The sequence below is a fragment of the Diadema setosum genome, chromosome 4 (genome assembly GCF_964275005.1).
Source record: "Diadema setosum chromosome 4, eeDiaSeto1, whole genome shotgun sequence".
Lineage (NCBI taxonomy): Eukaryota > Metazoa > Echinodermata > Echinoidea > Diadematoida > Diadematidae > Diadema > Diadema setosum.
The window spans coordinates 10,693,778-10,706,525 of record NC_092688.1 but is presented as its reverse complement, the minus strand read 5'-3'; the positions used below and the strand labels follow the sequence as shown (position 1 = coordinate 10,706,525).

At 36.5% G+C, this 12,748-nt stretch overlaps 1 protein-coding gene across 1 annotated transcript in view; it reads right to left on the bottom strand.

Annotated features, from left to right (window-relative positions):
- LOC140227602 (uncharacterized) overlaps positions 1 to 1,087 on the bottom strand; it is a 206,198-nt gene extending 205,111 nt beyond the window's left edge. Inside the window, exon 1 of the mRNA XM_072308019.1 lies at positions 958 to 1,087. Within this exon, the coding sequence (XP_072164120.1) occupies positions 958 to 1,014 (57 nt within the window). The 5' untranslated portion in view covers positions 1,015 to 1,087. The remainder of the gene's footprint in view (positions 1 to 957) is intronic.
- Between the last annotated feature and the right edge of the window lie 11,661 nt (positions 1,088 to 12,748).

The following is a 12,748-nucleotide window of genomic DNA, read 5'->3' as shown; positions in this document are numbered from 1 at the left end:
ACGCTAGTATAAACTTTTCTTCACAGCTGGCAATGAAGTTGATTTTAATAATGATAATATTCCTGATTTAAACACAATGGAAAGACCATTGGTTTCTATGGATGAGGTCAAAATTGGCCCTTGTGGCTTTGGAGATGTAGGGTATACATATGAAAATAAAGATGGTGATGAGGCACTGGAAGGAAGTGGGGTGGTGATGGTCGTAGTGGTCATGGTAGTGGTAGCAGTGGTGGTGATTGTGGTGATGACAGTGGTAGGGTGGTGTATGGTGGTGCAGAAGCTGGACGACAAATTGTAGAGAAGAAAACAAGGACCAATGATGGTGATGACTGTTGCCATAGCAACAATGACAGTCTACATGTTTGTCTTTGTTGTTCTTCTGTTCAATAGAGCTGTTCTTGTCTAGACCACACATACCACACCACACCTCACAGCAATATAGAGTCATCATTTGCGGAAGATAAGGGGATTAAACTATACCCACGATGCGGTTCACAACGCAAGGAGCCTGGATGACAAAACCACTACTTACGGCGCGAAAAACCTGTCACCGTATTGGGCCTGACAAGGTTCACCTTGCATTCCAATGCCACAAAACTCTTTAGGAGCTCGTTGACAGGTATTTGATTATTACTATAGTTAAACATTGTCGAATTAGTCTACACTGGGCAACACTCCGTAGAATTAGCCTGGGAAGAATGACTTTTAGGTACAAAATGCAAATCTCTCCATCACAAAACAAGAGAACAAAAGCCATCGCGACATCCAAAGAAAATCACATGCTGCTGCACCATGCACAAATCATAATAATGGGTGAACAACATCTGCCCCCGGAGCTTCGGGAGCGCGAGTCACGATTCCGCCCTCATCTATAAGAACAGCAGTGACGGTGAGTGGGCTAGCTATGAGTTGAGAATATCATTCAGATCTAAAAATAAGATTATGGATTTCACTTACCAGCTTCCTCAGCCCCTGTTCATCTAATCCTGCGTAGGAAGACATGGTGATACGCATGTAAGGCAAATTCCACGTGAGACTGATAATTCACCGAGCGAGACAAACTGACTGATGAATAAACTTCGCTCCACTGTTTCTCCCCGATCCATCCGGCTCTTTCAGTACATTTTCGACGATTTCCCAACACGCTCACAAAGTCAACACACACTCTGCAAAGTGTGCATTGGATTAAGTTTTGTGTGTCGCGCCGCGTGCCCTTTCTTATTCAAATTAGCCGCATGGGCGAGTCGATTACAAGTGTCGTTGCATTGTTGTGCACCTGATTGAATGCGTAAGACTGTTTTCATTGCCAATATATTGATATTGGAGAGCTTTCTGGTAATGATTTTAATGCAGTACAAATGAGGGCTTTTGATAGCAGAGTAAAGTAGAACTGAAACATAGAGTTTGTGAATTGATCGATAAGAACGCTATCATCTGGGTAAAAATTCCAACAATCCCTGCGAGAATTATCCCTCTTCCGAAATGAACGAAGCAAAAAGTAGGCGTGACCTAGCGCGGCAATAGATAGCGGGAAAGTAAACATTTAAAGCACAGTATCATTGAAACATGACAGATATCACAGATTTCATGTCAAACTTATCAATGGTCCGTGTAAATCCACGAGCCACATTGTCAGAGCGCTACACTGCCCCAGTTAGCAGACGGTTTTGTGAGGCTGACGCTGACGTCAAAATATGTGGGCTGACCTCGCGCTCACAGAGATGGAAAAGGGTGACATATGGCTCAATCAGTGAAAAAAAAAATAGCTAGAAAATAACTTACAACGGGCGATGCATTTTCTCCATTTTTTTTTTATTCATTGCATTACAGGAATTTCGAGCAGTCCATCAAAGTCACTGAAAGGAATTCCTCTACAAAGTCTTGCATTTTCCAAATAAGTTTCTGTTTCCATCCAATCTTTTTCCATGTTCTCCTCTTTCTCACAGGATGTTTCCTTCTTGTTTTATCTCATTCCTCCTTTCTTCCCACCTTTCCTACAGTCATTCCTTCTTGATCATGCTTTCATCTTTCCTCCACTCATTTACATCATTATAACGGTAAAAATTCTAAATTCGGATTGTTCTGTAATTCTCTTTATCGGTATTCCTTTGATGGCTTGGTTTTGTGCGGTATTCATGTGGCGGCTGCTGCTATGATAATAGTGAGGTTAAAATGATCTTCCCGCGGTGGCCTCGGAGGCAGGTGTCATATCAGAAGGCCTCATCCTGTTAGATACCGATAGTTGCGGCGACTGGTAAGGACAAGTCCACCTTCATAGACATGTGGATTGAGTGAATGCAGCAATATTAGTAGAACACATCAGTGAGAGCTTGAGAAAAATCGGACAATCCGTTCAAAAGTTATGGATTTTTGAAGTTTCTGCTCAGCCACTGCTGGATGAGAAGACTACTACAGTTAGTGATGTCACATGTGTAGAACGATATAATTATAAAGAAAATGTAAAGAAAATTCAACATATTTTCACTTTTCTCGCATAATGAAAGACTTTTCCAGAAGGCAGGATGAATGATTTTATCCTTAACATACGTCAGTGACAATGCGAGGAAAGGTACACCTTTTTCAAAAATACAATTTTTTGAAATTCTCGTTATATTTTCCTTATATACTGTAGTTCCACGCATGTGACATCATACACTAGTCTTCTCATCCAACAGTGACTGTGCAAGATACTTTAAAGATTTATAACTTTTGAACGGATTGTCAGATTTTCCTCAAACTTTCACTGATGTGTTCTACTAATATTGCTGTATTCACTCAATCCCCCCCCCCCCCCCCCCCATGAAGGCGGACTTGTCCTTCGCACCATCGCTGTGGACATGGTAGGGCAGTGAAGAGGGTGGTGGCGCTACTCCTGGTGGAAATGGAGATTTTGGATGTCCGTGGTGGTGGTGGTTCTTGGTCCAGTACGATTGGCAGCGGATGTACGGATGTAGGCGGTTGTGGCGGCGTGTTGTCGAGAGGGAAAAGCAGACGTGTTGGGAATAATTATAATCATAATATGGAGGTGGGCGTTGTTTGTAATAGATGATATTAGGTGTTAGTACAGTGGCAATAATAGGTATGGGAAGTGGTAACAGAAGGTCTCGGTGGTGGTCATATTTTGGGTTCATGAAAATCTGGGAGCTAATAGAATCCTAGCTGAAACAACGATGTTGTCCGAACACAGTCGAGTAAAAATGATTGCTTGTAGATCAGATTATGCCTTCTTTTATATTTTTTTCTATTATTACCCTCTTTGGTACCATTGTCGGGGAAACTGACATGCCGTTCTTCTGTTTTGTTGATTTTGATATACAAGTTGTTATTGATGGTGTTGATGTTTTGCGGTACAGTGGTGATAAGTGGTGTGTGTCTAAAAAAATACCTGCCTTATCATAATTTAAAACCGTAGGCATATTGGTGGACGAAAAAAAAAAATATATGCTGGGTAGTTTATGGCTAGTGCTTCTCTATATGATTTGGATAGTGTGTTATTCATTGTTACATATAGACAGAAATTAACGGACGGGAGATTTGGTCAATGTCATTATTATATATATATGTATATATATATATATATATATATATATATATATATATATATATATATATATATATATATATATATATATATATATATATATATATATATATATATATATATATATATATATATATATATATATGTTTTTCTGTTTGTATCTATACTCCCTCTTAAGTCATCTTTGGAGGAATGATTTGTGATTTCATTACTTGTATTTTTATCAATGTATTTCCATTCAATCTTCTTTTTATCATAAATTATAAACTTCCAGACTTTACACGTTTTTTTAGATGAAACCGTGTCGGGAATGGACCACTGGTTCATTAGGCCCTAAACTCTTTTCATGGTTCGTGCAGGGATATATCAACTCTCGATATTACGACTTTCTTTGAAGTCTTTTTGTTCCCTACCGACCTAAAGAGATCTCTTATAATTTCTTATGGGTTTTTTTATGGATACATGTGTCAACTGACTTGTTCAGCGGTAACCCTCTCTGCATATAGGCCTATGACCCCCCCCCCCCTCTCTCTCTCTTTCTAACACGCGCACACACATACACACGCACACAGAATACTACATTTACACACACACACACACACACACATGTATATATATATATATATATATATATATATATATATATATATATATATATATATATACGTGTGTGTGTGTGTGTGTGTGTGTGTGTGTGTGTATGTTTGCGACGGAAAGGAGGTATCTGGAGCCAGAAGGGACGAAACTTAATTTTCACTCTTGACTGCCGAGCTTTCGACCGCTTTACCGGTCTTCGTCGCAGGGGTTTCGAAATACAGCATAACAAAAAGTATGCAACCATGATTTAAAAAAAAAATTGAAGAAAATCATGGTACATTGTTGCCATAATATACTTTCTGTTCACAAATATGTTACGGGAGTTAGAATGATGTTTTTGATCTTGTTTTTGCTTCCTCTAGTTTTGATGGTTTGAGCTCATTAATCTACCAATGAATCAAACATTTTCTTGTTGTTTTGGTTTGTTGTTTCAATAGGCATTTGACCGATGTTGTCTTCATATATTTTTCTGCCTACTCACAGACGGAACCCAATCTTTTTTATTTCCTTTCTTTATGTCATTCTTTGTTTCTCTCAATCTCTTACAATCTATCTATCTATCTATCTATCTATCTATCTATCTATCTATCATCTATCTATCTATCTATTATCTACACGGACTACTACTTATTATCATATTATATCAATATATGCATATAACTTAATATTACATATTCTGTTGACTTTTATACTTGATTAACGTTGTGTTGGCCCATTGTGTTCCAAAATAAAAACATCATTGCTATTCAGTCTAAATTCTGATTGTGGAAAGGAGCTGTTTTATTATTATTTTTTTTTTGCGTTCTCTTTGATTTAGTATATCAACACGGTGTCAGTTGATCGAATCAAGCATTTTCATTATGAATTTTAATTTTTAACAAGAAAAACAACATTCCAGTAGAATATCAGTTCCAGCGTTTATTCAGTCCTGATCATTTTTTAATGGAACTGTCATAATTGAATTCATTTTAATGAAGTACAAGAAATTAACTGATATTAAGATTTCACTGCAGAGGAATGCAAATATGTGATTGATATATGAAAATTCCTTTAGCTTACTTATGACATATGACGCAAAGGTGTGATATTTGATGTTTGATCGACACGGCAAACTCAAAGACTTACACTTTAGATTATATTGTATTCCGTTTCACGAGGTATATTAATGGAGTCCATTATATTTAATGACACGTTGTTTTTCGCTGCATGTGTTCAAGCTGTCTATTGTGCATTTCGTCAGGTCATTGTACTTTGCCAATGTTCCCTGTCCGTGAACATAGGATATAAATCTGCAGACGATTCATTTGTATATCTTGTTTGCTCTTTCATTTTGAATACAAGGACTTTTTACAATAAAATCATCTTTACTCTGTGCAAAGTAACATCCCTATACTAATACGTAATTCTATATTTCATCTTTCAGGAAGATGACTCTATGATTGCACAAATGAATGGCCTAGATAATGGATAAGTAGGCCTAGTTTTTTTTTTTTTCGAAAGCGTGCGCATGAATTCTTTGTGATTGTCGTTAACAAAGGAGTTATTATTATTATAATTATTATTATCAATAATAATAAAAATATTATTATTATTATTATTATTATTATTATTATTATTATTATTATTATTATTATTATCATTATTATTATCATTATTATTATTATTATTATTATTATTATTATTATTATTATTTCATTGTTATCATTATTATTATTATTATTATTGCCACTAAAACGGGATATATTGACAATATAAAGACCAAAAACATACAAACAAACAAACTATCCCTGTACAACTATCATTTACATGTGCTTACGGGAAAAATTATAAGATTTCAAATAAATGACATGGATCTTCCTCATCAATTAATGTTCTTCAGATTAAAGATTTCACATCTAACTTACCTCCAGGCAGCAGAGACCTTCATTCCATAAATGTTAATTAGCTTCTTTTTTTCTCTCTCTCCTGTGGCCGTAGGCTGTATACCATTTTTATCTTGCCCCGTTTCTCTCAAATCACATCGGGCTTCTCTCTCTTTCTAGCCAAGAGCGGAATGTCTGTGCAGTTCATCGGCCGATTAACCACGGGGTAATCCATCCCTTTCTTCCTCTTTTCTCACATCATCCTATATGCAAAAGGTTTCTTATTTTTAGTCACCCGCATGCTCGACGAACCGTTCTCCTTCCAAAATGTCACGAAGAATAAGACGAAATATACAGAGGGTGAATGGCGGGGGGGAGGGGGGGGGGGGAGGGGGGAGGGGGGGTGGTGTCTATGGGTTCCCGTGTACTACCATCCTCACAAATGCACCGTCTGTGTGAGGTAATGTGTGATTCAATCGGAGGAAGACGGCGGTGTTGTATCGTCGTTGTTGTTGTTGTGTTTTTTTCTTTTTTTTTTGGGGGGGGGGGTTTAGCAGCATGTTACAGGATGGTAGAAAATGTAAGAGAAATTATTGGAAAGACATCAAATATGCAAGTATGTATTAAACGTCCGACATGGGCGGCATGTTAGGTCTGCATGAAAGTGCAGAGATATACAAAAATGTGATTGTGATGATGTGAAATAATGAGAAAAAAAAAAGAAATAGATGAACAGACGCTCATGGGCACGGACACTTGCACACACACGTAAACATGCAGAATACAAACACATAGCTAGGGCCTGCACTCACGACCATTCCTTCTGTAAACTCTTTCCTGCGCTAGAGACTCTGTACAGTGTGTGCAAACGGTGTGGGTTTTTCTGTGCCAATCAGTACTCAAAGTACACTAAGGATTAAATTACAGAAAGTCACTCCTAGTTTGATTAACATCACATGGTGAGTATCTCGTCTGCCTATTCACATCTTATGAAAAAAACAACAACAAACAATTACATTATCTCACCATAACTACTATAAGTTGATGGAATTCTCCCGAAAATGAGGTTAATTTCTTAACTGTTGTTTACACTATAACTGTACAAACTGACACATACAACGTGGCATTCCCACAGATGAACACATTTACACGGATCTAGGCATGCCTAGAGTGGTAGATGTTTTGGTAGTATTTTACCTTAAATATGAAAAAAAAAATGGAATTTGAAAGTGTCATGTTTTTAACATGTTTTTATAAATCAAGAGATATTGTACAGTGGTTACCACTTGTGCAAATTGTATGAGGTGATGACGTCACGCCCCTTTCAGATCTCTCATTGGTCTAGGCACCCCTTTTTTCACTGTATCTCTGTTATCTTTATTTTTTTAATTTTTTTTTTTGAATGAGATCACCAATATTTGTTAGATTTTGCACTTATTACAGGAGCAACAATAGTGTATTACCATGATTTACGTGTATATCTGAAGCATAATTGATCCTTGAATTTTGCTTTCTTTTGCTTGTCCTCCTCTTCATATACAATGAATCTCTGTATCCATCATCACACCTCTATCTCAAACATGTCCCCCTCCCTTTCTTTTTTTTTAATCTCTTCTTCTCTCTCCTCTCTTATTAGTTTCAAAATACAATGTAAGTGCAATATACAGGTTTCTTTTCTTCCTCTTCATCTGTCTCTGCATCAATCATATTCTTATCCCAAACATGCTCTCTCCCTCCCTCTCTCTCTCCCTTCCTCTCACTCTCTCTATTTATTTATTTATCTATCTATCTATCTATCTATCTATCTATCTATCTATCTATCTATCTCTCTCTCTATTTATAAATCTATCTATCTATTCATCCATCTCTATCCATCTCACTAATTTCATAACTTCAAATACAATCAATAAATATACAGGAATGCAATTAAAGACATCAATAACACTTTCAATCCTTTTGAAATAATATATTTCATTGTATATCTACTATTAAATCCATACTGTATCTCGTTGTCAGGCAGTATTACAACATATAGTAAAAAAAAAAAATGACACAAAATACATATGATTATGTCACAACAGAATACAATTCAGTTTGATAACATTTGCACAAATCATACATATATATATATTCCCTTGTTACCCCTGCTAAGATCCCTACCTTATGGAGCTGACTTTTAGTCAATATAGCATCATGAAACCTCAATGGTGAGATATTGCTTTTAGTGCATCACTGCATGTACACTGGAACCTTGTTATACAACGTACAGAGATCGGGGTCCCATTTTATCAAAAGATACAATCGATTATAAATTTCCTTACCACACAGGCTGCCATAGACTTACCATAGAAATCAACTATATAATCAATTATAACTCTTCATAAAACAGGGCCCAGGGCCGTTTTATGAAGAGGTGATTATATACATGTAGTTGATTTCAACTGTAAGTCTATGGCAGCCTGTGTGGTATAAAGAAAATTTATAAGTATCTTTTGATAAAACGGGACCCAGATATAATACACCCTTTGGAAACAACATGATTCTGCAGCTCTTTTATTTCTTTGCTTTTGAACCCCTATAAAATGAGAAACCTGACATAACAAGGTAATTGTCATGGGTTTTTAAGGTCTTCATTATAACATGGTTCCTCTGTAGTTTATATTCTTGCTGCTATCAACCGGGGAAATCAAACAAAAGCGCTTAGAGCCACAGCCACTAAATCTCTCTGTCACAAAGCAATGTGTTGAGCCAGCATTTTTTTTTTCTCTCTCTCTATTTCAGAGAGCACGGTAGTACACTTACATCTCTTTCATGCTAAAGTCTGCCAATACAGCCAAACTGAGTCACACATCCCACAATTAGGCACATCAGTTTTAAACTGGTACCGACAACTGCCGTACACGGTGCTGCAGCTGGCATGGGGCTGCCAAGTTTGCTTGTATGTGAACACATCCATCCTCTGTGATACAGCCGGTGTGAACAGAGCTCAACACTTCTTCTTTCTTTCTTTCTGTTGTTGTGTTCTTTTTTAGCCCATTAAAAGCAGTACACATTCAACTATTGTGGAAAGTTGTATTGATAATATATGTATAATCTTGCACTGCTAAGATTGAAACATAATCACGTTGAATTAAACAGATCAGTAATTACAATAATACTATTTAAACAGGGTCGTGGATCGAGACTCAATATAAAAGAAGATTGTATTTTTTTGAATATATAAAATGATAAATAAAAGAGTTGACTTAGAAACTAATAGAATAATTTTGACATGTATATCAAAAGTGACTAATTTTGAACAAACATGAACCTGAACCTGACATGTCTGTTTGCATACCCATTAATATTCCTGCAGCTGGAGCTGTAATGCTTACCTAATACCTGTGGTCATGAGATCAACCAGATAAGGATTATTCATCAGTTACAAGATTTGTTAATCACCCCTTTCGCCAGTTTAAAAAAAAAAAAAGAAGAAGAAGAAGAAAAAAAAACCCTACACCTACAATGGCATGTTTCATACATTAACGTTTCATGCTTTATGGAGCAGCCAAGAATTCATTTGTACTGATTTCCACATAACAATATGGTACAAAAGTGGTCTGGTATTGTACAGCAGTTTGTATTACAGACCTGAACAAAGGAAGGGGGTGGGGGTGGGAATGAAATAAAAATGTTAATTTCTGGCCAACAGACACAACACACAGGACACCATTTATCTACGGCATGCTATATACCCATAGTACATCCTTCACTTTCAAGACTTGTTTTATGTGGATGGTGCTTTTTGGAGACTTTGTCTCAATTAAATATCATAATTTTCACAAAATCATACAAAACAGATTACGACATAGTGGATGATTGTGACCACTTTAATGCTGAAAACATTCATACATACATACATACAATGTACATACATACACACATTTTTTTCTTCGCATAAGTATAGTACTTTGGTGATAATTACAACAACAACAACAACTAGAAATGTCGCTTTGGCGACTGGTATGCCTCCGCCATAATGCATGATTTTCCCAATAGGTCTAGATAGTACATGTGGACACTGTGTGATTACATTTTCACAAAATTGGCAAAATATTGGAATGACAAGTTTGTCACAGATGTGTTAAATGTTCACCTTCCTTGACGTAGGTTTAATTGGAAGAATAGGAGAGCATGTATCTAGGGATTTAAGGACTTTAACTTGACTTTGAACCATTCATACATTTAGGCATTGAGTAATTTTCAAGGTACAGGTGTGGAGAAAAAGTGCAATTTCTGAATTGAATAGTAAATTGTTACCATTTTCATCTGGCCCTTGACCCTAAAATTCATGAGATAATTACTTTCAGGTAGAACATGCATAATATGTACTAAGTTTCAAGGTAACTTGAGCCACTTCCGAGATATGGAGGAAAAAGTTAGTTCAGCACTTTCAATTGATCTTTGACCTTTTGACCTTTGACAAAAAGAGAAAAAAAAAAACTTTCCAGAGAATTTCTATTAGGTTACACACGCATACACCAAGTGTAAAAAAATAACCCTGCTGGCATTGCATAAATATGAGGGTAATAGTAAAATTTTGAAGTGTTGCACTTGACCTTTGACCCCTGACCTTTGACCCCACGAACCCTACATTCTCTAGATAATCACTTCCAGTCAGTACATGTATATACTATGTTCCATGAAGATACCTTGAACAATTTTCCAAGGTACAGAGAAAAAAAAGAAGTTTTAATATTTCTACTTGACCTTTTGACCTTTGACCTTTGACCTCATGACCCAAACTTTCACCAGAGAATCTTAATTGGGTAATACATGTATACACTAAGTTCCAAGAAAATATCTTCAGGCATTCAATAGATATGGTGGAAATAGTGAAATTTTATGTATTTGACCCTGACCTTTTGACCTTTGACCTCATGACCCAAACTTTCACCAGAGAATCTTAATTGGGTAATACATGTATACACTAAGTTTCAAGAAAATATCTTCAGGCATTCAATAGATATGGTAGAAATAGTGAAATTTTATGTATTTGACCCTGACCTTTTGACCTTTGACCTCATGACCCAAACTTTCACCAGAGAATCTTAATTGGGTAATACATGTATACACTAAGTTTCAAGAAAATATCTTAAGGCATTCAATAGATATGGTGGAAATAGTGAAATTTTATGTATTTGACCTTGACCTTTTGACCTTTGACCTTGAGCATGTGCACCCAAAAGTTGATAGGCACAACTTCACCCCCTAATACACATACATGCCAAGTTTCATTAGAATACCTCAACAGGTTTCGATAGTTACCTTGTCCACAAAATTCATTACGGACGGACGGAAGGACGGACGGACGGACGGACGGACAACCCGAAAACATAATGCCTCCGGCACCACTTCGTGGCGGAGGCATAAAAATACACATTCTAAGCCAAGTTCTAGAAAGTTGTTGATAAATGGACTATATACAGCATTAACAACTTTCCGGCTTTGTGCTGGCCTTGAGCAGTCTCACGTTGCACATTGCCCCAGTGGAATCATTGAGATATTTTCAAGCATTTTTCAAATACGTAATGAAACAAGTCCTGCATGTAAATATTGCTTACATGTGTGTGAATGCTAAAAAATACAAAAAAACAAAACAAAACAAAACAACTCACATGGGCATGTCACTTTTCAATCTTTCATGCATGACCTGTCACCACGAAAGCCTCATAAAACCATTGAATGTCTGTTTGGTTTATTTGTTTGTTCATAATTTTGGTGTTGTACTATCCAGAATTGAAACTTTCAACTGACATTGTATTTGTACCAAATCCTCTCTCTCTCTCAAAAAAAAAAAAAAAAAAAAAAAATCCGACGGCAGACATAAGAAAGAAAGTCAGCCATCAGATAAAAATCAGTTTTTGGGAAAAGATCATCTCTGAAGTTTAGATGCAGCTTAGTGTGAAGGAGATGTTACATGTAAACACAATGGGCCAAAATATGTAAAAAGTAGTTCAATCAAACTTCTGATTTTTGAACAAATATTACATTTCTTGTTTTTTCAGTCAAAGCACCCTTTATACCTCCTTTTTCATCTTTCACTACTTTTCACAGTTTGGAGTCAAATAAGGAAGCGTGCCACCTGTCACACAGTGACTAGAACAATATTGCATGTAACACAAATAACTGGGGAAAAAAAGATCAATTACAAATTGTAATTGTATCAACCACACTTTCTCTGGGTCATGCAGGTGTCAGCATTCAACTTGACATAAATCATACAAGCCAATACAAGTCTCCAATTTGAGGGTTTTAAATGCTGTTTGAAGGATCTTTCAGTAGAATCTCTGTCCCTTGACTTTTGCACGTAACTTGCTACCTTCCTATCATTATGATTTCAAGTGCCTCAGCCAGGAAGATCCTGGGGTAATGTAATTCGCACCATCCTACTTCTTTGATGCATTCCTACTATGGCATCTCATTGATCCGAATTCACGAAGGTGGTACAAATGAAACCATGGTTTAAACCATGGACAAAAACTATGGAGCGCCAAGTGTTGCACAGAATATTTCATTACGAAATTGGTCATTTCGTTGACAAAATGACCGTTTCGTTAACGAAATTATCATTTCGTGGATGAAACGTTCATTTAGTTACAAAAAGTTGTCATTTCATTACAAAATAAACATTTCATCGACGAAATGACGGATTTCGTAACAAAATATTCCGTGCGACACTTGGCACTCCATGGTTTTTGTCCATGGT